The sequence below is a fragment of the Trichosurus vulpecula genome, chromosome 4 (assembly GCF_011100635.1).
Source record: "Trichosurus vulpecula isolate mTriVul1 chromosome 4, mTriVul1.pri, whole genome shotgun sequence".
NCBI lineage: Eukaryota > Metazoa > Chordata > Mammalia > Diprotodontia > Phalangeridae > Trichosurus > Trichosurus vulpecula.
In genome coordinates, this window is record NC_050576.1 from 29,451,729 (window position 1) to 29,477,739 (window position 26,011).

General features: G+C 43.9%; 1 protein-coding gene across 2 annotated transcripts in view; it reads left to right on the forward strand.

Annotated features, from left to right (window-relative positions):
* Window positions 1-26,011, forward strand: part of FAF1 (Fas associated factor 1) — a 420,864-nt gene that overhangs the window by 358,192 nt on the left and 36,661 nt on the right. For both annotated transcript variants that reach the window (XM_036754937.1, XM_036754938.1), the window contains exons 16-18: window positions 10,766-10,846; window positions 12,700-12,777; window positions 18,268-18,483. In XM_036754937.1, the coding sequence (XP_036610832.1) occupies window positions 10,766-10,846; window positions 12,700-12,777; window positions 18,268-18,483 (375 nt within the window). The remainder of the gene's footprint in view (window positions 1-10,765; window positions 10,847-12,699; window positions 12,778-18,267; window positions 18,484-26,011) is intronic.

Below are 26,011 nucleotides of genomic sequence, written 5' to 3' on the forward strand. Positions count from 1 at the left end.
ATCCTAGCCCAAGTTCTTGTTTGTGCTTCTTTAGTGACCTCTATAGTTGTCTGTAGCCATCCACTCCCTTCAAACTTCAGGAGCTTGGACATCTGGTCTGAGTTTTGTTGCCTTCCTGCACACAGACACAATGGAATCACTGTTTGCGGAATGAAATGGCATGGCACCCATCAGACTCACCAGGTCTCTCTTCTAGACCCAGTTAGAGAGATCCTGGCAGCATGGAAAGGGCCCTCTTCTCAACTGCCACATCAGGAAGCTCTCACCTTTGTAGTCTCCTATGTAGTCTCTGTTTCTAAACCACCTTTGTTGTCTCCTTTTCAGATCTTTCATCTTTTTCCCCTTGTCTTCTTTCCCTGTTGACTTTTGTCTTGATGTAGCCATAGGCAGGTTCTTGTGGTCTCTTACAATGGCAAACAGGACTTAGAGCCTGGATTCTGTTACTGTTTTCTTAATAAGAAGAATAAGTCATCCCAGACCACACAAAGAGAAGCTGAAAGGACCTTTCTCTTCCCAAATCCCGCCATACATCTTTGTTTAAAAAGGTCAGCATTTCAAAGAAATCCTTTTTGTCCTTTCTCTTTCTCTTCTTAAATATATGAGGCATACTTCCTGCAAATAACAAAAAGGAAGAACCTCCCTAGTGAACAGTGCTTTAAGAAAGACTTTCCCCTTTGGGTAGATGGAGAACTTGTATGAATGTGGCAAAAACATAAGGGGCTTTTTTCACAATTGAAATCCTGCTGAAGACACAAAGGACAGTAGAGTGAAGAGATGATGTTGGCTGGGGTAACTGTCCCTGGTTGAGCTGCTGGTTAGTTCCACAGTCCACAGAGACCTTCCAGCACAGGCAGCCCCTCCCAGAGAGTGGAATTATCCTCTTCAGAATTCAGCTTTCTCTTTCCTCAGTGCCCAGAATCTCCAAGGTCATAATACCATAGAATTTAAAGCTAGAAGGAACCTTAGATATCATCTAGTACTTAGCAGAGTGCCAGCACACTGGCTGAGTGACTGCCTCAAACCTCTGAGGCCCAGAGAGGCTAAATGGCATGCTTAAGGCCACACAGAAGAGCCAGATAGGAACCCAGGTCCTCTGACCCCAAATACACTATTCTTTATGTTACACCTGACTTCCTGTCCCCCATTATCTCTAGCTGATTACTTCAGTGATGGGGCAGTGACTGTCCAGTATGGCAGCCCTTTCAGCTCTAAGCTGGCAGGAACCTCAGAGGCCTGCTAGTCCAACCCAAGTCAGTCTAATCCTACCTGGCAGTTTTGCTCTAAAGCATTCCTGATGAATGGTGATGAGGAGGCCTTTATTTGGACACCTCCTGTATCACCATATTTATTATGCCACCAGCAGCAGTAGCAACAACCAATTAGTATGTACTTACAATGTGCCAGGCACTGCACTAGACTCCTAGTTCAGTGCCACTTGACCCCTGCCTCCAAAGACTTTACTGCTTATCTGGAGAGAGAAGAAATATGCACATGTACATTGGATGAGCTCCTCTACTTTTAGAGCTTCTTCAGATGCCTTCTCTTGGTACAGAGATGGCCATAATGACAGAACAGTAACACTAATGCACAACATTAGTTAACATCAGAATGAACAGACCATGATTATATGTGTGGATGCCCCACTTGAGTGAAATTGTCATCATTGGGGAGAATGTGCCGGGAGAAGGAGTCACGGCCACAGCATACTGACTGACTCTTTCATCGGTGCCTGACACCCAAGAATAGAGGCTGGATTTGTCACAGAAGACACTCTTGAGAGGAGATGCCTGGTTACCCATTGGCAGGAGGCTGGGCCCACCTGCTCCAGCTGAGCAGCACCTTCTTTTTTGCCTGAGGTGGGGCCTTCTCCATGGATTACAGTAACACTTTCTGACAAGCTTCAGCTGGGTGGGGCACCTAGATCCTTCACAGCCCTGCATTCTTCTTCAACTTTGTCTGTCATATTTTATTACTGTAAACTTATTTGCTGTGTCCCAGCTGGGCCAACTTGTCCAGGCCTTGTTTTCACTAACCGGAGAGCCTAACAAAGGCTGTTTATTTTTCTCATTATGCAATATCAGCCGGCTGGCTTTAGGGCTAATGCAGCTTGCCATTGTATTTTATTCCTGAGGGGTGGCTCTGAAAGTAGCTGCCTGAATGTTTTTCATATACAAATTAAAACCTTCCACTTGTTCTAAATTCCCTTCGAGTGGTTCCTGAGTGGTTCTGAGTGTCAGAAACATGACAGGCCCCTAAAGAATGTTGGAAAGGAAGAGTCGTTTAAGCAAATCCTTCACACCTAAAAGCAGGAAACATACATGCCTGAAATGTTACATTAAGCCCTCTGATGCAGGTGTTTTGCCAGAGAAAACACCCTCTTTGGGAAAAGCTCTTATGCCCTCTAAAAATCATTTTTCATTCATTGGACTTCAGATTTTCATGTTTCATAGAAGCAATTTGGAGGTTAAAAACTGATATTCCATTTGTACTAAGTCCATGATGGCCTTAAATTGGGACTCATAGTGTTGGCAGAGTCAGCAATGAAAGGTAGTGAGCAGTAGGTCCAGGAAGTCAGCAGCTGCTGCCATTAACCCAAAAGTGAGAGTCTCAGCTCATCTCCTCCCAGGGCAGCAGGTAAAAGAGGAGGGCCAGCACCTTTGGGCTGGTTTTGTATAGACTGACCTACTACCATTGCTGAAGCTGAGGATTTGGGGGAGGAGGTCTGTAGAACAACTTACAGCCTTGTGTATTTGGCCAGCTTTCCCTGGGTGTCTAGGTTTAAGTTTCTCTGGGTCATGTGTGTCCTTAGGAGACCTTATTGCTTTGCCCAAGGTGAAGGGTAGACACAATAAGAAAAGATCTGGGTGACGGCACCTCTGTGTCACCAAGTCAGTGACATTCTGACCTCTTCATTTAACTGAATCTGCTCCCTCCAAAGTTATTGGTGATCTCTTAATGGCCAAATGGTTTCATCTCCTGCCATCCTTCATCCTTGATATCTCTGCAGCACTTGACACTGGTGACCACTGTTGCTTGGATGTTCTCTTCTCCCAGAGTTTTTATGACACTGCTCTCTCTTGGTTCTCCTCTGGCTGCTATTTCTCAGTCTTTTGCTCAGCTATCTTCTATGTCCCATCTACTAACAATAGGTCATCCCAGGATGCTGTCCTGGGCCCTCTTTTCTAACTATACTTTGTCTCTCAGTAAACTCATCAACTTTATTCAGTTCCATTTATATTCTGTATCCTCTATGTAGATGACTCTCATATTTACATATCTAGCCCTGTACCTCTCCTCAGGGCCTGCTAGTCTCCTATCTCCAGCTGCCGAATTAGATATTACCAGTTGAATATCCCATAGGTGCCTCATCATCAAACTGTCTCTCCCTCCCAAACCACTTCTCTTCATAAATACCCTATTTCTGTATAGGACCCCACCACCCCCTTTAAGTCACCCCGGTTTATAACCTTGGAGGCATCCTCATTCACCTTCATTCACCTTCACCTATTCAGTTGCCAAGTCTTTTTCTATTTTACCTTCTTGGCAGCTCTTCCATCGATCTCCAGTCTACATTCCAGCAGTTCCTACTGCCATTGAGGCCCTTGGCACCTCTTTCCTATGGCATCTTACTTGGTCTCCTGACTCTTGTCTCTCCCACTTCAATCCACTCTCTACTCGTGTAGCTGCCAAAGTGATTTTCCTAATGCATGAGTCTGATCAGATTAGTCTCCTGCTCAGTGAGCTCCAGTGGCTGCTCATTGCCTTTAGGATAAAATGCAAACTCCTCTATTTGACATAAATGTCAAAAGATGACATAGAAGCCCTTCTCAGTCTGGCTCCAGCTTATCTTTCCAGGCAGATCATACATTACTCCCCTTCACACACTCTATGCTCCACCAACTGGTCAGCTTGCTTTCCCTGCTATGTGACATACTGTCTCTTTTCCATGTGCCTGGTTGTACAGATTGACCTTGTGTCTGTAATGCACTCCATCTTCACCTTCCTACAAAGCTCACACCATGTATCATCTCCTAAACAAGGCCCTTCCTGGTCCCCAGCTACTAATCTCTCCTTCCAGTCACTGTGCATCTGTGTCTGTATAGAAATTGTTTCTTCTGATACAGTGGAAGTTTCTTGAAAGAAGGGACTAGTTTATTCTCCCTCCCCACCCCCCAAGACCTGGCACACATTACTTAATCAACACTTGTGTGTTCTCATGAGCATACCTGGGTCTACTCCACCATCTTCAAAGAGAGATGGGAAGCTAGAGGTGCAAGATGAGATGGATGATGTCACTTATTATTTCATTGTCATAAGGCAGGTGCTAGTAGGAGGGAGAAAGGAGTCCTTGGGAAGGAACACAAGTACTGATAGCCCTGTGACATTTAGGCTTGGATAAAGGCCTGCTTGCCTGCTTCTCCATTTTACACATGGTACAAAGAGGGGAGGGATCACTGCGTAACAAAGCCAGGATCCCAAAAGACATTCACTGACTCTGACAGTAAAATGAATCTAAGAAGATGAAATTTAGTGAAGACAAATGTAAAGTCTTTAGTGGATTCCCAGGTGTACAGATCTAGGCCCAGACTCCTGAGCCCCACGTGTCCATTCGTGACCACTGCCCAGTGGTCATTTTCAGTTGATAACCCTATAGACATATCTCTGTCTCAGTTCAGCCAAAACAGAACCCATTCCTCTTTCTAAATTCTCTATTTCTGTCAACAGCACTACCATATTTCCATATAGTAGATTTAATCATATTGACAGATGATGTACAAATCAGTGAATTCATCTCTTCTAGGAAGAGGTAGCATATTAGTGTATGTAGAAAAAAGCTTGCCCAGAAGACAAGAACTGAGACTCTAATGTCCAGGTAGTAGGGAGATAAGGGCAAATTTTCAGTGACTCTCCATTCTCCAGCTTATCTGGCAGAATATCAGAAGGGCTTCAATATAATAACAAAGAAGGAGCATCATCTGAAGAAATAAAAGGGATATCTTGCCCTGTATCTGGAGGTGGGATGGGTGGAGAACAAAAAGAAGAAATGCTAACCTCTCCAGGCCAAGCAAAGAGAAGGAAGAAAGCCAAAGTCTCTGAAGCCGAAGCAGCTCTCTTGTCCTCCAGGAAACAGTACTGTCCAAGAATGGAATGGGCAGCCCTTACCGGAGACAGGCATGTGGACACTGGGTGGCCCTTGCTCAGGTGTACTGTAGGGCAAGGTGGCCACCAGAGCCCTTCCAGAGCACAGCTGGTGGATGTGCTTCACTGTGAATGCTGATGGGGCATCCAGAGGGGCAGTCAGCAAAGAGATTCTCCAGGAAGGGTTGAGTAAAGAAGAGACCAGTATCAAACAGTCAACAAAATTAAAGAAGGTTTTTTAGAACAAAAATGTCTTCCCATTGCTACCAACAGCCAAGGAGGTAAACTAGCTTCTCTATCACCAGGACTGAAGGGAATTCTCCCCTTGAGAATACCACATGAAACCAGTGTCATCAAGCTCCAAGATTTGGCATTCCTCCCCACCAATAACGCTGAACTTTCCTCTCCCCCTCCCAAACGTTTCCCTCCTTTATCTGTTTGTCCTTTTTTGGTGGAGGGAAAGTTGGCCCTGTTGGTAGAAATGATTCCAGTGCTTTGTGTCTCTTCCTCCATGGAGGGAAAGATGGGTGCAACAAAGGCAAGCTAAGGGTGTGGCTAACACTGAAACTCACTTACAAAGGCTCACCAACTTGCTTGAAAACTAATTCAAGCAAAGTAAGGGAAAAAAAGACCAGGCCCAGCAGTCCAGAGTAAGTTTGGCCTACTAACATCCTGCCACAGAAGTGCAGGGTGATTGTATCCATGCCTAAAGAAGGGGAAAGCCTCGGTCTACAATTGTGGGCTAGTGTAGTCAGAACTAAGAGACATAACTCCACATCTCAGCTCTGCCATTTACTTCCTTTGTGACCTCATTTCTCTTCCCCAGATCTTAGTTTCTTCATCCTTTAAATGAAGGCATAAGAATGCCTTCCAATTTCATCTCCCACAGTAAGACTGTTACTTCCCTTGTTTAATACACTACAGGTCTATTAATGAAGTCTAAGATTGCCTTAGTTTTTTTTTCCCCCACTAACAAATACAGCTGTTGACTCATGTTTAGTTTGCAGTACGTTAAAAACCCCCGTAAAACTCTTCCATACAAACTCTTACCTACTGATGCCTCTTCCTTTGACATTTGGGTAACTGATTTTTTTTAATAGCTTTAAATAATATTTTATTTTCCCCAGTTACATGTAAAAACAATTTTTAGCATTTTTTTTTTTAAGTTTTGAGTTCCAAATTCTATCCCTCCTTCCTACCCTTCACCCTTCCGTGAGACGGTAAGCAATCTGATATGGGTTATACATTTGCAGTCATGTAAAACATTTCCATATTAGTCGTTTCATGCAAGAAAACTCAAAAAAAAGAGAACAAAAAAAAAGAAAGTGAAAAATAGTATGATTTGGTCTCTATTCAGATGACACCAGTACTTTCTCTGCAGATGGATAACATTTTTCATCTTAAGCCCTTTGAGATTGTCTTGGATCATTGTTTTGCTGAAAACAGCTAAGTCGTCCACAGTCCTTCATGCAGTGTTACTGTTGCTGTGTACAATGTTCACCTGGTTCTGTTCATTTCACTTTGTATCAGTTCATGTAATTCTTTCCTGTTTTTTCTGAAATCAGTCTTCTTGTCATTTCTTATAACACAGTAATTTTCCATTACAAACATATACCACATTTTGTTCAGCCATTCCCCAATGGACAGTTATTCCTTCAATTTCCAGTTCTTAGCTGGACAGTTGATTTTTTAAAAACAACAAGTGTAGGACTTTGCATTTGCTCCTAATCAGTAGTGTCCTATTAAATTTGTTCTATCCTTCTAGTTTTCTTGAAGTCTTTTGAAATCCTTGCTCTTGTCTTACAGCATATTGCCTATCTCTCTCAGCGTTATACCACCTGCCAACAATAATCCTGCCATCTCTTCATTCACCCTCCGATAACTTAAAACTTGTATATGCCTTTAAGGTTTAAAAATCGCTCTCCTGTGAGGTAGGGAGTACAAACCCATTTACCCAATAGGGTAAATGAAGAAAAGACTTGCCTAAGTTCATTACACAACAAATGTCAAAGCCCAGTCTTCTGAATCAAAATCTATTGTTTTCTGCCTAACTGTAGCTATTTCTCAAGTCAGTGATAAAAATTTAATGCAAATGTTGAACAGAGCAGAGCCAAGGACAGGGCATGTTATTGGAGACATATATCCATTTATTGGTCAGCAAGGTGACAGTGGATAGAGTGTCAGGCCTAGAGTCAGGAAGACGCCTCTTCCTGAGTTCAAATATAGCCTCAGACACTTACTTTCTAGCTGTGTGACCCTTGGGAAGTCACTTCACCTTGTTTACCTCAGTTTCCTCATCTGTAGAATGAGTTGAAGAAGGAAATGGCAAGCCCCTTCAGTATCTTTTCCAAGGAAACCCCAAATGGGGCCACCAAGAGTTGGACACAGCTAAAATGACTCAACAACAACAATCCATTTATGACTTCTCTTCAAACCCGGACATTTGGCCAGTTCTGAATCCTCCTAACTACATTGTCATCTAGCATAACTCTAAAGATGCAACATACTTTGTCAAATGCCAAAAATTAAAATCCAGGTGTGTTATGCCCATGGTATTCCTCTCTTCTATCTGTTTAATATTCAAGTGGAAAAAATTAAGGCCAGCCTTGTTTTTGATGAAATCATGCTAGCTTTTGGTTATCAATTGCTTCCCTTTCCAAATTCTCATAAGCTTTTCCTTTATATGTCCTAGAAGTTTGCTGAGAATCAAATTCAAGTTTGCCGACCTAAAGTTTGAAGAATCTACCTTGTTCCTTCTTTGAAAATTGGGATAAATTTGATCATCTATAGTCCTGACCACCCCCCCCCCCATTTCCATTCTCTATCATTTTTTTCAAGAAGACTTGCAGTGGCTCAGGAGTGCCATTAGCCAGTTCTTAATCAGTGTTCTAGTATGTAGTTCTTCCAAGGCTAGTAACTGGAACTTGCCGAGGTCATCTAGAAGTTTTCTTGCTGTCTCCTACTTTATCATGAATAAGAAACTAGTAGTTCTGCCTTCCCTCTGCCATCTTTTATTATTGTCTCCTACCCCCAAGCAATGGCTCTAGCCTTTCTTTCATCTTCCTTCTTTTTCTTAGCACAGCGTTAAGGAGTAAGAAGCCTCTTCGGTTTACCCAGCATTCCTCACTAGCCTCAGCTCATTCTGGACATGGCTTTAATACAGTCTGAACTGTGTTACACTTTTATACTCGTCCTTCCTTATTTGCCCTTGCTTCTCTTTCCATCCTCTGTACATGTCTTTTTTTTAATATGTTTAAGTTGTTGGGTGAGTTCCCTGTATGAGCACATCTTCCCTTTAGGCAGCTCCCTCTTTGAGTCAACTAGCATTTACTAAGTCCCTACTATGTGCCAGTCACTGCACTAAGCACTGGTTATCCAAAAAAGGCAAAAGACAATCTCTGCTCTCCATTTGAACAGGGAAGATACCCTGCAAACAATTCTGTACAGACAGTATAAAAATAGGAGGTGATGAGTAATAGGAAGACACTGGCATTAAAGGGAATTGGGAAAGACTTCTTGCAGAGGCTTGAAGGAAGCCAGGAAGCAGAGGAGAGAAAGGAGACCTCTGAGCAGTCTAAATAATGTTATGCTATCAGCTTAAAGTAGGACTCTTAAGTGCCCCAGGGATCCCTGCTTGACCTCGTGTGCTTGAACTTTTCTGTCAGTGACTTGGATGAAAGCCTCCATGGCACAGTCATCACATTGGCACACAGTGGATGACAGAGCCCAGATCCAAAAAGAGGTTGGGGCTAAATCGAACACAATGAAATGTAAGAGCACTAATGATGAAGGCTTACACTTGGATTTCGGTTAGTTCGCTTCCCAGATCTAAGATGGAGGTGGCGTGGCTAGATGGAAATGCGTCTGAAAAAGATCTAGGGCTCTGATGGAACTTCATTAAGTTAGCATGCAAGTCAAGAGCATGCTGTGGAAGCCAAGAAGTCTGAGGGCATCAGAGTATTGGGCAGGTCTCTTACAGAAGGTGATGCTGATACCTCTGTCCTCTGTGCCTCTACTCAAATCTTCCCAAGGGACAGAAACTGTTCATTTCTTAATGATACATTTTCGGAAGCAAGTGTTTGCGGGGCTTCCATGTGCTTGGCCCCCAAGAGCAGAACCAGGGTGAGAGAAGAAGTTTCAAAGAGGTATATTTTTTATCTGGTTTTTTAAAAACTTCCTAATAACTAGAGAGAATAGATTTCTCATCTTCCCCCCTCCCATTAGAGACAGTCGTTCAAAGGCTGTATGTCCACTTGTTGAGCACACTGTAGAGAGGATTCTTGGTTTGGAGGCAGATTAAAGGAGAGAGCCTTAAAAGATATCTTCCTTCCAGTTTTGAAAGTCTGTCATTCTCAGGAGTATTTATTGATCTACTCCTGTGTGCCAGGCTTGTGCCCAGTGCCCAGGACAAAAAGCTGAGGAAGACCTCAGATTAGGAGGGCATCGTGCTAGCCCAGGAGTGGACAGAGGCCAGCTCTGACAGTGTACTCTGTGAAGGACAGGGAAGATATAAGTAGAGAAAGAGAGGTGGAGGAAAAGGCATCTCAGGGAGAAGGACTTGCCAGATCAAGTTTAACGATGCACATCCTGAATGTACACTTGTTTTACTTTATCGCTGTCTGCGAAGCCAGGGAAGTGGGATGAAAATGATAAAAGCATCCCTCCTGGCCAAGTTCAGGGGGCACTCCTTTGTCTGGGCAGCAGGTGACAGATGCTCTGCCCATTCAGTGGCAAAGCCATCCCTGTGGCCGCTCATCTCAGTACCTACAATAGTCTATTTTAAACTCAAGTTGTTTATTTATCATACTTTTGTTAACTCATGGGGATTGGTTACATGGCCATACAATTGTAACATCAATAGAACATGTTCTTAATGAAAGGACTTCAGCTGTGTAGACTAAAAGGAACCTCATTTGGGCATATGGGCATAATGACAAGCCATCCAACCTGTAAACAGAGTTGACCTAAACGAAAGCACTTCCTGAATGGTCTATTTCTCTCTTAATTTTTGTTCTGTAAAGGACTGTCATCTTGAAAGTGCCTCATTCTGTGCAAAGACTGACATATAAGAGCTTTAAAGTCATGATATTGGCATAGTAGGCATATGGTTTCACTGACACAGGGAACTGCCCCATAAGGAACACCCACCCCCACCCCAGTTGCTCTGTACCTTCTCTGACCAACATTCTTAGCATATTGCCTAAGAAGCCGAGAGAAGCATTTGCCCAGGGTACAGTCAGTTTGTGCTCTCTATGTGTGAACTTAAGCATCTAACTTCCCTGGGCTTCCGTTGCTAAAGAGTTGTGTTCCTATGATGCAGGTCCAGCTTCACATTTATTCCCTATGTCACACTTCTCACCCATATTATTTATGGCCACTGGGGGAGTTTGTTTTACTTGACTGTGCATAGCTTTACAAGATTGTGTTTTTTGTTTTTCCTTTTTTTGGGGGGGGGGGGAGGGGAGAGGTGGGAGGGAAAGAAAATAAATGTTTGTTAATTTAAAAGATTTTATTTAAAAAGCAAAAACAAACTTACTGTTATTCATTGAGCTCCATCAGATTCTGCCAAAGTGCCAGCATGATGGGGGCTCTTTGTCCTTTATTTGTCCTGTGCTTTCTCCTCCAGGATGAGCGTGAAGCACGAGAAAACATGAAGAGAGAGCAGGATGAGGCTTACCGTCTTTCGCTCGAAGCTGACAGAGCCAAGGTGTGTGTGCTAAAAGGTGGGGTATGTGGAAGGAAAAGCATATTGATTTCCAAGGGTTCTTTTATTATCTAAATCTTATAGCTATCCAAAAAGCTCTAAATCCATCTAGTCCAACTTTTTTGCTTTATAGATATATGAAATAACTAGAGAAGGCAAATGACTTACCCAAGGTCATATTATAGTTAGTAGCAAAGCAGGAATTCAGATCCAGGCCCTTAGACTCTAGGTCCTGTTTTTCTAGATCAAGCCTGTCTCTTAAAAAGTACTTTGTATGTATTTTGCATTTACCTGTTTTGTTCCCCCAGTTGAATATGAGCTCCTTGAGGGTAGGAATTTTTTCATATTTGTCTTTGTATCCTGGCATTACCAGGCTCATAGTAAATGCTTACTGACTTGAACTGAATATCTGCCAGCCCAGCACATTTCCCCATATGCAATACCTTTCCAGGTATGCACACTAATGGGTTATAGCAGTGGGCTGCATGTCCTCTGAGGAATGAGCATTTTTCATCCACTTTGTCTAAACAAGGAAATTTCATAGTTTTCTGGGGCTCAGTGCAATTAGTGCATATATGTTCTCTCTCTCTCTCTCTCTCTCTCTCTCTCTCTCTCCCCCCCCCCCCTTCTCCCTCTCCCTCTCCCTCTGCAGAAGTAATACCTAAGAGGTAGCAGGTTTTTTCTGGTAGACCAACCTGAGGTTTAGTTACCATTTGGTGCTGGACTCTACGCCCATTGCATAGAGTGGAACTCACTTCTAGTAACATCATTGTGAAGGAGTCAGCGCAGCTCCCTTCCTAGCCTTTGGCATGGCTTCCACACTGGCACTGGGGGGAAGGAAGACCGGAGATAGAGAGCTCCACTTTCAGAAAACTGGCCCTTCTCCCCTCCCCCCAGCTGCCGTCCTCTTCCATTCTCATCCTCACAGACCTTTGCTGAGTACTTTAAAGGCTGTGGGTTCACTTCCAGTCTCCCACTCAAGTCTCATGATACCCTGGTCCCAGGAGGCAAGGGCAATGTGAAAAAAACACAGTGATTGTGCCGTAGTTTGGCAAAGGAAAAGCTCAAAAAGATTGTGAAAACCTCCAGTACATAGCTAAATGTGTGTGTAGTGTTGTGCATGGGCCCCCACTTCAGAACTGCACCACTTAGTCATTGACAGTGAACATTTATGTGGCACTTTAAGTTCTGCTTAACATTTTGTGTCCAACATCTCCTTTGACCTTTACCATAACCCTCTGAGGTCACTCTCTCCATTGAATAGACAAGGAAGTTGGGGTGTAGAGAGGGTGAGGGCCTCTTGGCTCTCTCCTGTGAGATAGTGGAGACCCTTGGGATGGGAGCAGGTCAGGTTGAGACAAGGGGATGAGGTGTGAAGAGGTCGCTGGGGCCCAGAGACCATGTAGAGCTGCTGCCAGGCACTGGTATGGCTCTGGAGATTGGAGGGGATCCAAGTCAGAGATTTCGTGACCTTGGGCAAGCCCCTCCCCCCTTTGGGCCTCGGTGCCCTCATCTATCAAGTGAGGGCTTGGGCTAGATGAGCTCTAGGGCCCCTTCAGAGGCTAGAGCCACAACCCCTGACTGTCCAGATGCAGGGAAGACAGAGGAAGCCTACTAGGAGGTAAAGGTGGAGAGACAGGAAGTTCGCAGTGTGTAAGTGTCCCTCTCACAGTGGCTGGAGCCTAGAACACAGGAAGTAAAGGACTGTGTGGATCCTGGGCTACCGTGGGCCCCAGGGAGGCATTGAAGGCCTTTCGGCACAGGTTGGCCTCTGTCCCATTTCCACCACAGGGCGAGTTTTCCTGCTGCTGGAACCACCACAGAGCTTCATAATACCATGTTTCTTTTCCTCCCAGAGGGAAGCCCATGAGAGAGAAGTAGCTGAACAGTCTCGTTTGGAGCAGATGCGGAAAGAACAGGAGGAGGAGCGGGAGGTAGGTGTCCAGGGGCCATGTTGTTCTCCCTCTGGGTGTGGTACCTCAGGATTTGGGAGGCTCTGAGCAGAGGAGGGGGCGTCGACTTCAGAGCGCTGCCACCCTCCTCTTCGGAGCCAGCCTTCCATTTAAGCTTTCCTTTTCTGGTCTCACTTCCCACTATCCCTTGTCTTTTTCCTCAGACATAGCTACTCGGAGTTATTTTGGGCACCCCCTAAATGAGACTCAAAATAGTTTTGATGTTGAAGGGGCGTTGGCCACCCTCAATATAATCACTTATCACCCAGTGTGTCAGCAAGCACTATGCTAAGTGCTAGGGATGTAAGAAAGCAGTTTACCCTCTACTACAAGAATTCAACATGTCTTAGGAGAATGGGCCAATTATATGCAAAATGATTCTTCAGGAGTTCTGGGAATCCTAACACTGGAGAAGTCAGGAGGGGCCCCTTGAAGCACCTGAGCTGGGCCTGAAAGAGAGCCTTCCACACCTGGGGGACAGCCTGATAGCCTGGGCAGAGGCCCAGGTGTCCAGGGATCACAAGGTGGGCAGTTTGTGTGAATCATAGGTGGCCTTAAATGTCAAAGCAAGGGATGTGCGTTTTATCAGAGGGGCAGCTGGGAACTACTTGAGGTTCATGAGCAGGGGATTGATGAGGCTGTCCCTGTGTTTTAGAAATATCATTTTGACAAGTGTACAGGGGAGACCATTTAAGAGCCTGTTGCAAAAATCGTTTCTTGTTATTCATACCGCAACCACCTTAGCCTCACCATCTCTAGAAGCTTAAATGGCTCCCATCTGGTTGGCATTTAAGCCCCTCATAGTCTGATTCTATCCCAACATCTGTGTATTACTGGTTAAGGAAGCTTTGGTTCGAGGGATGTCCAGGTCCCTTTAGCCCACACTGCTGCCCATGGCTATTTCCAGAGCCCGTCTACAGCTAACAAAGGCCCGAGGGCTAAGATCCACAGACAGGGATGCCACTGTGCACTGGTGCAGTGGACAGCTCTTCTGAGCTGCCTCCTACAGGCTAGGCGTCCGGGCCAAAGTCACCACCTCCCTGCTGCTTCTGGCATAATCACTGATTCCAGCCAGAGCACCAGGGCTTTCCCCATTATCTTGCTGCTGCCAGGCTGTCCAAATGTCACTGCCCTAATTGCTGCCTGGGCTGCTAACTGAAGGCTAGGAGACTCAAAGGGAGGCCATTGCAACAGATCCTGCCCATGTCACCAGCTACTGGAGATGCTCATCCTTTTCTGGTTGGAGGGTCCAATAAATAATCCTTTTACTGAAAACCTATTCCAGTACCCAGTGTGCAAGCTGACTTTAGGCAGATTAAAAGCAATTTGAAGGATAAATGAATAAACAAATAAAAGCCACTAGAAAAAAGATTTTTCATTTATTTTTTCATTTATTTTTTCATTCAACAAGTATCCTTATCCTACACATCCTTTTACAGATGGAAAAAACTGAGGCTCAGGGAAGTAGAGATTTCCCCATGGTTGTGCAGCTAGTAAGTGGTGAAGCAGGGACTCGAACCCAAGCCTTCTTATTCCAGGTCCTTCCTCCAGATTGAAAATGAAATATTTGCTTTGTCAAACAAAAGTGGTTCACCAGAACTTGGGTTCCATCGGCCCTCCTGGAAGCAGCTGTTTTGCTACAGTGCATGTTACCAAAGGGCTTTTTGTCCAGATGGCCTTTGAAATGCGCCTCTTGATCCATTCATGGGCTCAGCATCCTCCTTTTGTCAAGTCCATTGTTGGTTACTCTGACCCTTAGCCATCCTGCATCACTTTCTGGGGGCAGATTGCAACTGCAACTCTCACTGTGCTGCATACCCAGGGAGCCTGATACAGCAGGGACTGGCCTTCCCTGTAAAATAGAAGGCACTCCTGAGCTCTCCTGATTCACTCTGTTAGAGTGAAGGGGCTGGGGCCAGCAGGCAGAGAAATGTTGCTGGAGGGAGATGGCTGGGGGGCCCAGACAATGACAGAGAGGGTCTGATGAAGAGGCTGGACTTGTTGGACTGGGCCCAACCACAGGGATGTGCCCTGTAGCATCTGCCTGCCCCTGCCAAGGGCTGCAATTTCCTTCTCTGTTAATAAATGGAGATGGGGAGAAATAATTGATCTCTAAGGCCCCTCCCAGCTCTGACAATCCCTATTCTTAGGCCCTTCCCAGCTCTGACTTTCCCTGTTCTCAGGCCCCTCCCAGCTCTGACTTTCCCTGTTCTCAGGCCCCTCCCAGCTCTGACTTTCCCTGTTCTCAGGCCCCTCCCAGCCCTGAAGTATGTTTGACAGGATCACATAAAGTAACTTCAGGTGCTATATAGTGTGACCCACACTAGAACATACTTGTGCACCCTAGTGGCTCCCTGTTACTTCTAGGATCAAATATAAAATGATCTTTTCAGCTTTTAAAGCCCTTCACAGCCCAGCCCCTTCCTGCCTTTTCAAGGCTTTTGCATGTTACTTTAAGAGTGCTCTCCACTCACCCTGCTCCTCACACAAGACCTTCCATCTCCTGACTCTTTTTTCTCTGGCTATCCCCCATGCCCAGAATATCTTCCCTCATTTCCACTTCCTGGCTTCTCTGGCTCCCTTCAAGACTCAGCTCAAATCCCATCTTCTGCAAGAAGTCTTTCAAAGTCTCATCCTGCACCAACTACCCTCTCACCTCCCCTTCCTTACCCTTTTTCCCAAGGCCTTCCCTTTGAGGTTATTGCCAATTTATGCATACATGTGCATGCGTGCACATGTGCACACACACACACACACATCTTGTTTTATCATTTGTCACATATATAAATATGTATATATGTCTAAATTGGCACATCGTAGACACTTAATAAATGCTTGTTGAGTGACTGACAAATGGTCTTCTAACCTATCTCTTGAAGATCTTTAGTGTTGGAAATTCTCCCCCTCCTGGGGTAACCCATTCCAATTTTGTATAGCTAGGACTTTTTCCTGATTTTGGAACTAAATGTTTACAACTTCTGGGGCATGTTGTTCTTCAGATACTTGACTATAGCTCCCATATCCTCATCCCTATCCCTTAGACCCCAAAGTCTTTTCATCTTCCAAATAAACCTCCATGACTTCCTCAACCAGTTCTCATATAGCAGGATCTTGAGACCCTTCTCCATCCATGAATGTTCTCCAGTCTGTCAACAACTTTCCTAAAATGGGCTCCTCAGAGCTGAGCATGGCGCTCCAGCTGTGACACTAGGAAGCTAATGCTTCCTATTAGGAGCATTCATACTTAAAGGAATTGTGGTGGCAGAATACAAGCTCATTGACGTCTGGGACTATTTGCCTTCTTGTATCCTAAGCCCCGGCATGGTACCTGCACTCAGTTACAAGCATTTCTGGAGTACTTGCTAAATGCCAGACACTGTGATAAATGGCTGTTGAAATAAATGTGGTGATCTTCTCCCAAACACTCTTAACCATTTCTCTTCCCCTCCCAGTTCCTGGATTTCCTCACAATTAGCATAGCTTTTTAATATACGATGTTAGCAAAAAGGCTGGAAACAAAATAGATCACCATTAGTTGGGGTATGGCTAAATAAGTTAAGATACAAAAATGAAAGAGAATCAAAGGGCTGTAAGAAATTATAAATATGAAGACTTCAGAGAAGCACGAAAAGACAGATGAATAGATGCAGATAAGGCAAGCAGGACCAAAAAACAATATCTATAACTACAATGATAGATAGATAGATAGATAGATAGATAGATAGATAGATAGATAGATAGACCGACCATTGTATATATACCAACATAAGTATGAGGAACAGCAACCCAAAAAAGGAACATTATATAATTATGATTCCTAAGAATCTTGGCCATAGAGAAAAGTTGAAAGTTCCTCCCTCCATCCTGTGCAGAAGTAGTGGGCTGTGAACATGGAATATTGAGTAGCTTGCCAAATGCAGTTTTGTTGAACTTCATTTTTCTTCTTTTTAAAAATCCTGTTTCAAAAGGTGGCTCTTTGGGTAGGGGAAGGAAGAGAGATATATTCGGAAATGTAAGTGATGTAAAAACAGAAGATGTTAATAACTTCCTCAAATAACAGTGCAAATAAAAATAACAGAAGTTGCAGTGTGCCTCTGTCCCCCATTTGACCTGTCCCGTTACTTGTGAAAAAGTTTGCCCTTCCTGTCCTCTTGGTGTTACGAGTCTGGGCCCAAGTCTCTGATGGATCTAGGTCTAACACGCCTCCGTTTTAGGAGCTTTTATTTTACCTTCCTGGTCACCTATAGTTAAGGCATTTAGGTAAAGACATATGAAGTCATGCGTTTTATTGCCAATTCCTTTCTTGAATTTCATCTCCTTTCCTCTCATATTCACTTCCTCTGCTGTCTGGCCTGGTAATCACAGAGAGGCTTCTCTCTCTTTTGCTTAAAGCAATTTGGATTAGACATGCAAGTCCACCCAGTTACATTCTGATGAGCTCTGGCCTTATTGTGTGTCTGCCATCCTTAGACAGAATTCTCTCATTCTTACACTTTTAGCTTTGGTCCAGAAAGCCGTGTCTCTTTTTCACTTAGCACCTTCCTAACCAGCTATTTGCTTTTCCAGATCCACCCTTCTCTCCTGAAGGCCTTGCCCAGCATTGATGAAAACACCAAAACCTGAGATAGACAGTTTCTTTCCCAAGTCTTCGTAAGGTTTTTCCCAGCTTTAATCCTAGATGCTAAGATCCCTTCTAGCTCTGGCACTCTGCAGTCTGAGATCTTCTCAGACATTATAAACGTTATAAACAGCATAGTGCTTTCCTCAGCATTTCTCTTTGGGCACACACCTGGCATTTGTCCTGTTTATTTTCATTCTACTTTGCTATATGTTTGTTGATGGACATTTTTAAACAGCTTAGATTTTTCTACCTGTAGGAAGTGACGTTTCCAGCCATACTTTTTTTTTGTAAATGTTCCTAACAACTTAAATGCTGGCTCAGAAAGGGAAAGGTCTGAGTATTTGATGACTATCCCCTCAATCAAAAATATCTAAGCCCTTCAGTCAAACAATTAAATTATCTATCCCCTCCATGCAGTTAACAACTGCTTTAATAATATGTGTCATAAAGGTGGGATTTATTTTAATTAGTTGTCTTGTAGGCTAATATTAAGAAATGAAAAATACATGGTTCCACAGTCCAGGCACAAGACCTGGCTCATGATCAGGATTGTTGACATTCTAGAAAGAATGGAAATAGGCTGCTTCCTTTTTAACCCTCTTCATTGATGTGGTGGAGAGCGCCCTCAATTCCAAGGGAGCAGACCCAAGTTCACATGCTGACTCCATTATTTCCTAACTGTGACCATGGCCAAGCCACACCAGCTCTGAGTTATGGGGATAATCATCCTGTTATCATTGACTTCCAGGCTGTTGTGAGGCACCGGTGCTTTCTAGCTTTGAGTGGCAGCTGCTACTGCTAGGATTCTCTGTTCATGCTGAAGTCCCATCCCTCCCTTTTGCTTCTCTCAGGCCATCCGGCTATCCTTGGAGCAGTCTCTGCCTCCAGAGCCCAAAGAAGAAAGCTCGGAGCCTGTGAGCAAACTCCGGATCCGAACGCCCAGCGGGGAGTTTCTGGAGCGGCGCTTCCTGGCCAGCAGCCAGCTACGTGTTGTCTTTGACTTTGTGGCTTCCAAAGGCTTTCCCTGGGATGAGTTCAAGTTGCTGAGCACATTTCCCCGGAGAGACGTAAGTCAAAAGAAATCACAAGTCACATTTGGTGAAGCTCAGTGGGCCAGAGGGAAGGTGGGAAACTCCCTTGATCTGGCTCTCCAAGGGGGAGGCAAGAAAGAAGGGACCTATGGCTCTGTCTTGTACCTGAGAGAAGAGATCGATTTGGGCCAAGCCGTTGTGTATTAGAGGAAGACTAGGAACCATGTTTGCTGGTCTGTTCCTATCAGTTAGAGGAAATGTGGAATCTGGGTTTGGCCCAGCCCTGCAGATCAAAGGGGAGCCACAGGTCCCTTGCTTTTTGTATTCTTCTGTTAGAACATAAGCTCCTCAAGGGCAGGGACTGCCTCACTTGCATCCCCAGTGCTTAGCACAGTGCCTGGCACATAACAACCACTTCTAAAATACTTTTCCCTTATTTGGGTGTATGAACGGGTCAGAAAGAAGGACAGAGTCAAGCTGTGTGGGTCATAGCGATTGGTTGACTTCCACTATACGAGCTGGACAGCTAGCAAGTAAACCAGGAAAATCCTAAGGCTCCTGGAATTCTGTAGGTGAAAGGTACCTCCAACATCATCAGGTCCGGACACAGCTAGAAGCACCTTCTTTAACAAGTTGTTATCCCACCTCCACTGATGGGGGCTGGGCCAGAGGAAACCTCTCACTCCCTCCTGTAAAGCTAAACAGAGTAAGTCTTCCCTTTCCATCTCAGAATAAGAAGAATATGGGGAGAAGTTGAGTTCTAGGAGATGACTCCTGACATTCTGTCTCCTGTAGCTCTTTGTAGGTCACATCACTGCTAACAGTCAGCCCTGTGCCTTCAAGCAGTCCTCATAGGACCTAGTTTCCAGGCCTTCTGCTCACTTCCCTGTTCACTGGGCATCCTAGACTCTTCGCATGCTCCACCTGGTCAGCAGAGCACCTTGGGGACAGCTGAGCCTATTAGAGGGTGCCTTACACCCCACTGATAGCTCTGTGCTTGTCATTTCTGGAACCTTAGTCTTTGAAGACCCCCATGGAGATCTTTGAGCAAAGACTGCATGGGCCCTTACCAGGATCCCTGCAGCTCCTGAGGTATTGGAAATTCCCATGACTCAAGGCAAAGTGGAAAAGTCTTATGTTTGGTCAGTGGAGGTGTATGTCCTCTCCGACCTCCTCTGTGTCTTCTTGAAAAGGCAGCCAAACTTGCTTTACTTGGCAGGTCTCCAAGGGAATGTCTACTTACTCTCTGCACTGGGCCTATTGTGTAGGGAAGTAGAAAAACTCAAGGGTTGGTGTTGAGGTATTTCCCTGGGGCCCCTGCTCCTGACAAAAGCAGCCATTCTTAGAATCCTGTGATTATGAGCTGTAAGGAGCCTCAAAAATCATCTCGTCCAACAAGCTTAATGCGGGCATAATCAGGTGGGTCTAACGGTGATTGGCGGTGATGCACAGTGAGAGGGCAGGAAAGAGCCATCTCACAGGGATGAACCAGGGTGTGACAAGGGGTGCTGTGCTCTGTGTAATATATACAGGTACGCTCATGTTTTCTCCACTGGTAGAGTGAAGGCTTCGTGTGGGTAGGGGGCACTTCATTTTTGGCTTTGTTTCCCTAGCACCTATCAGTGTCTGCCACATAGGAGGCCCTTAATCAATGCTTGTTGATTGAGCAATCGAATGAGTGATTAAAGTCCTTAGGACTTGGTAACTGCTTAGAAAAGAGATATGAGGAGAAGAGACAAATCAAGAAATCTCAGATTCCCAGGAATGAGGAAGTCTCTCCAGACCTTTGCACCAAAATTTAACTGAAGTACTAGGTTTGATTTGATTTGTTAAGTTAACAGCTCCCTCCAGGTGCCATTAGGAGACCAGACCATCTGACTCAGAGTACTAGGAAGCTGTTGATCTTTCCCCAATACTGGCATGGGATCATAGATCAGTAAGGGACCTGAGAAGCCCCTGAGTCTAGCCTCTTATGTGTGACACTCAGTAAGTCCCTTTTCTATTGGCATGGAAGGTTGTGGCTAGACAGTGACAGGGCCACAAGCCTAGATCACGGGTTAAGAGCCCTACGTTCCACCTGTGGCCTGTTCCTTCCACTACCCCTTCAATAAATTCATTTGCAGGGGATTCAGTTGAATTTAACAATTACTAAGGGCCTCCTTAATGTGTCAGATGCGGTGCTAGGTCCTGGGGATGTGACAAAAAGAAGCAAATGCCTGCTATCAGTCCTTTGAAAAATATCTGCCACATAAAATCTCACCCTCAGTGTTAGTATTGACAGACCTGGGGAAGGTTGAGTATTGCAGGCCATGCCTAGAGGATATTGTGCAGATTTTGGGAGGCAGTATGGAATGGAGAGAGCACTAGATTTGCAGTCAGAAGACTTGGGTGAGGTTTGGAGTTCCTCTGTACTACCTGTGTGACAGCAAGAAGGTACCTCACCTCCCTAACCCTCAGGTATCTTCTCTGTCAAATGAAGCAGTTAGACTAGATCCCATGATCTCTCCTCGTGCCAGATCCTGTGAGCGGGGAAGTGATTACCTTTTTCATTGGTGTACACCTGCACACTCAGATGGGCAAGGTTTCTAGGGCATTAGTGGTTTAATTCATCTTCCCTTTGAGTGACATCTAAACATTTATTTTATAAATCTGTCAGGTATTGGTGTCTCTTCTGCGTAGTGCCAGTATCATCAGGCCCTCAGGGCATGCAGTGATGGGGAAGATGTATTCCCCACCCTCAGGGAACAAGACATTTACCTGCTAGGAAGAAGGCACTTCATCTGAAGCACTGAAGAGCTTTAGAAATAGGACGTGGCCAGCCCATCAAAGGAATATTAAACTGCCTAGAGGGTGTGTTGAACTGGGAAGCACTCTGTAAATAGGAAGAATTTTCTAGGAAAAACTTTAGGGAATATGAGTGATTGTTCCCATTCTGTAGATAGGGAAACTGAGAAGGTCATGTGACTTGCCCTTGATCTTGATTCTAAGGCCAGGCCTCCTGACTCCAAAACTAGCGGTCTTTCTATTATTTGTGTTATGCTCAATAAGAAATCCTCTTCCTAGTTTATAAAACTATTGTGAATTCAGCAAAACTTTTTTTAAATTTGGGGTTTTTTTTAATAAGAGCATCTACATACATTTGTAAAAATGATAGATTATATATACATATATATGTGTGTGTGTGTGTATCTCAAATATTCAGTCTATAGAAGGTATATGTGATAATTTATCATACCACCATTCAGGTGAGATAGTTGGTGCTATTTTGTAGCTTTTAGAGATTGGGGGTCTGGTATAGCCCTTGAAGTAACTGAGGTCCCCAGGGTGGGGACTCTTGCTGTGGTCTATAACATGATGATGTTTCCAGCCCCTCACACTCTTGGCTTTGAGGAGACCAGGTGCAATCCAGGACTGATCTTCAGGTGACCTTAATCACAGGCCCATGGCTGTGGATAAATATAAAGATGTTAGAGTCACAAAAACAGCTCATAGACCAACATCTTACACCGTATACCAAGATAAGGTCAAAATGGGTACATGATTTAAACATAAAGGGTGATATCATAAGCAAATTAGGAAAGCAAGGAATAGTTTACCTGTCAGATCTATGGAGAAGGGAAGAATTTATAACCAAACAAGAAATAGAGAACATTATGAAAAGCAAAATGGATAATTTTGATTACATTAAATTCAAAAGGTTTTTCATAAATAAAGCCAATTCAACCAAGATTAGAAGGGAAGCAGAAAGCTGGGAAACAATTTTTACAGCCAGTGTCTCTGATAAAGGCCTCATTTCTAACATATATCAAGAACTGTGTCAAATTTATAAGAATACAAGTCATTCCTCAATTGATAAATGGTCAAAGGATATGAACAGACAGTTTTCAGTTGAAAAAGTTAAAGCTATCTATAGTCATTTGAAAAAATGCTCTAAATCAATATTGATTAAAGAAATGCAAATTAAAACAACTCTGAAGATACCACTTGACAGCTATTAGATTGGCTAATATGACAAAAAAAGAAAATGATAATTGTTGGAGAAGATGTGGAAAAATTGGAACACTAATGCATTGTTGGTAGAGTTGTGAACTGACCCAACCATTCTAGAGAGCAGTTTGGAACTATGCCCAAAGGGTTCTAAAACTATATATACCCTTTGATCCAGCAATACCACTACTAGGTCTGTATCCCAAAGAGATCATAAAAAAGGGAAAAGAACCCACATGTACAAAAAAAATATTTATAGCAGCTCTTTTTGTGATGGCAAAGAAATTGAAGGGATACCCGTCAATTGGGGAAATCACATTGTGGCACATGAATATAGTGGGATACTGTAAGTGGTGCTATAAGAAATGATGAGCAGGCAGATTTCAGAAAAACCTGAAAAGACTTACATGAATTGACATTGAGTGAAGTGAGTAGAACCAGGAGAACATTGTGCATAGTAACAGTGATGTTGTTCGATGATCAGCTTGAACAGACTTAGCTCTTCTCAGTGATGCAGTGATCTAAGACAACTCCACATCCAGAGAAATAGCTACGGAGTCTGAATGCAGATCGAAGCAGGCTGTTTTCTCTTTTTTGTTTGTTTCTTTCTTGTGGTTTTTCCTTTTGTTCTGATTCTTCTTTCACAACATGATTAATGTGGGAATATGTTTAATATGATTGTACATGCATAGCCTGTATCAGATTGCATGCTATGTTGGGGAAGGGGAAGGAGGGAGAAGGACAATTTGAACCCAAGTGAATGTTAAAAACTATCTTTGCATGTAATTGGAAAAAATAAAATACTATTGAATTTTTTTAAAAACAACAGCTGCCTAATTATGGGATGAGGAGAGCATGACTAGAAAATAGTTTGTGTGAAAAGGATCTAGGCGTCTGAGTGGACCTTAGGCTCAGCCTGAGTTCACAGTGTGACTCGTCTCACCACCCATAAATCTTAGGTGACGTTAGGCTATATGAAGAGAGGCCTAGGGCAAGGACTAGGGTGATGTCTGTCTGCCTTTGTCAGACTATATCTGGATTATCCAGTTAGGGCTGCTACATTTTAGGAAGTCCATTGAAAAATTGGGCATATCCAGAGGCTGACTAGGGTGGAGTGGGGGGAGATTGGTGACCATGTCATAGAAGATCAGTTGAAGAAGCTAGGTGTGATTATCTTGGAAGACAGAAGGCTTAGGGGAACATGAATAATAGCTGTTTTTGGGTATTTGAAGGAATATTACATAGGAAAGAGACTGGATTTATTCTCTTTTACCCAATGGACAGAGCTAGGAACAGTGTTGTATAGAGGCATATTTAAATTTGACATAAGGAAGAACTTCTTTATACACACTATCCAAAAGGAGAATGGGCAGCTCTTACAGGTAGTGAGCCCTTCATCACTGGAGGTCTTCAAGGAGAAGCTGGATGGCCACTTAGCAGCAGTATTTTTAAAAGGTTTCTTTTTTCAGGTAATAGTTGGCCTGGATGACCTAAGCATCCTGTCCACTTCTGAGATCCTATGTGGTTAAAGGCACTCTAGATCTCCTTAAACTTTTTCCACTTGTAACCCCTTTTTGCCTTTTGCAGTGTCCCTTGGCATTGCATGGCCTGAGGGCATTCAAAGTGCAAAGTGGGCATGCTTTGTGTTCACAACCAGAGCTGCAGTGAAGTTGCCTCGTACAACATGCAACAAAGGCAAGCACTGCCAAAAACACCGCAGATTCATTATGAGTTTGATTTTTAATTAAATTTTGGCTGTCGAACATTCAGAAACATTTTACTATTGCCACATTTTTACGACCCCATGGGGTTGCAACCCAGTTTAAGAAGCACTGCCTGCATTAGAGGTGTCAAATCCAGAGCCTATGGGCCAGTTTAGAGTGCAGCCACACCAGTTTTAAATGATTAAGTGTAATTGGGAAATATTTAACAAAATAAAAATCCAATAGAATATAGATAATGTTCACATTTGTGATTTTCTAAGTCGGTAGGCAGCCAGGATGGCTCTTTATGCATGATTAATAGGCCTATTTCTCTTGGAGCATGACACCACTGCTCTATAGCCTAACCAGATTTGCTGGGCCCACCTGACACGGATTTGTGGCCGTGGGGTGATACCGTTCGCAGTCACATTTGGGTGAACAGAGGGAAATGCCAGGTAAATGGTGGTCCATCCCACCCTGCAGAGCTGCTAGAGTTTCTACAGGGGCTGTTGTGTAATCACCATCTGTGGCTGCAGGATTAGTATCTAATTTGGAAAAGGCATCTTAAGTTACAGCCAGACCAGCAGGCCTTTCAAAAGCACAGCTGAAAATACTGTCTCCTCAGTTACTAGTATGGCTGTGCCTCTGGGAGCAGCAGCTCCTCATTGTCTGCCTTTTCTCCAAAACTTAGAGGCTCTTTCTCATAGAGGCCCTGGTATCAGGTGCTGTGTGCAGAGTACTTTTGGGAGATAGCAGAGTGAGGTGACATCATCCTTGCTCCAGTGACACTTATTGTAGTTATTTGAGCGTGACTCGTCTTCTTGGTGAAATGGGGAGTCTCTCTTTCCTAAGACTTCTTCTCTAAACCAGTTTGAAACGTTGGTGCCATATTGGTGTCGGCCTTCCTTCTGTGAACATCACCCCAGACAGTACTCCACCCCCACCCTCCGTGCTGGATGGGAAAGCACCGATCCTGTCCTAAATGCGCTCCTCCTGCTGCTGATGCCTCCTCCTTCAGGCACCTCTCTCCACCCAGGTCTATTTCGATGTTAATGAGCTGCTGTTTACTTGCCTCTTTTCCTTGTCAATCCCAAGGCCAGACCACCATGAAATGAACAGAAAGACCGACTGCTGCATTCCATGTGCTTTATCTCCCTGGCCCCCAGTCTCTTCTTCCTCCTCCTCTCTTTCTTAACTTCTTACTTTATCCCTTCCCTTTTTTCTTGCTTCCCCTTCCCTATCCCTTCTCCTCGTTTTCCTCTTGTTCTTTTTCTTACTGTCTCTCCTTTTCTTATGTTCATTTTGTTCCATTTCCTCCTTTTCCTTCTTCTTTCCTGCCTCAAACGTTTACAAAGCCCTTTACGTACCTCATTTGATCCTCACAAAAACCCTGTCAGGTAGTTGCTATTAACCCCATTGAATAGATGAGGAAATAAGCTGTGAGAGATTAATGATTTGCCCAGTGTCACAAAATTAGTTATTTTCTAGAGCAGCATTTGAACTCAGGTCTTCTTGACTCTAAGTCTGGCCAGCAAGCTGTTCACTTAGTATGCTCAAATAGTGGGTGACCCTTCCAGCTCTGACATACTTTAATCTGTTCACTATTTCCTATCAACATTAATTCTGGCTTTTTATTTATTCAGAGTGACATTTCACTTGATATATTCTGCATTTAAGTTAAACAAATAAAGTGACAATATACATCTTTGTTGTACTCCCTTTTCAATCCTAAACCAATCAGTTGTTCCATGTCTGGTTCTAACAGTTGCTTTTTGACCCTTATACCGATTCCTCAGGAGACCAGAAAGATGATGTGGTACTCCTATCTCTTTGAGGACTTACCACATTTTGTTGTGATCCACACAAAGGCTTCA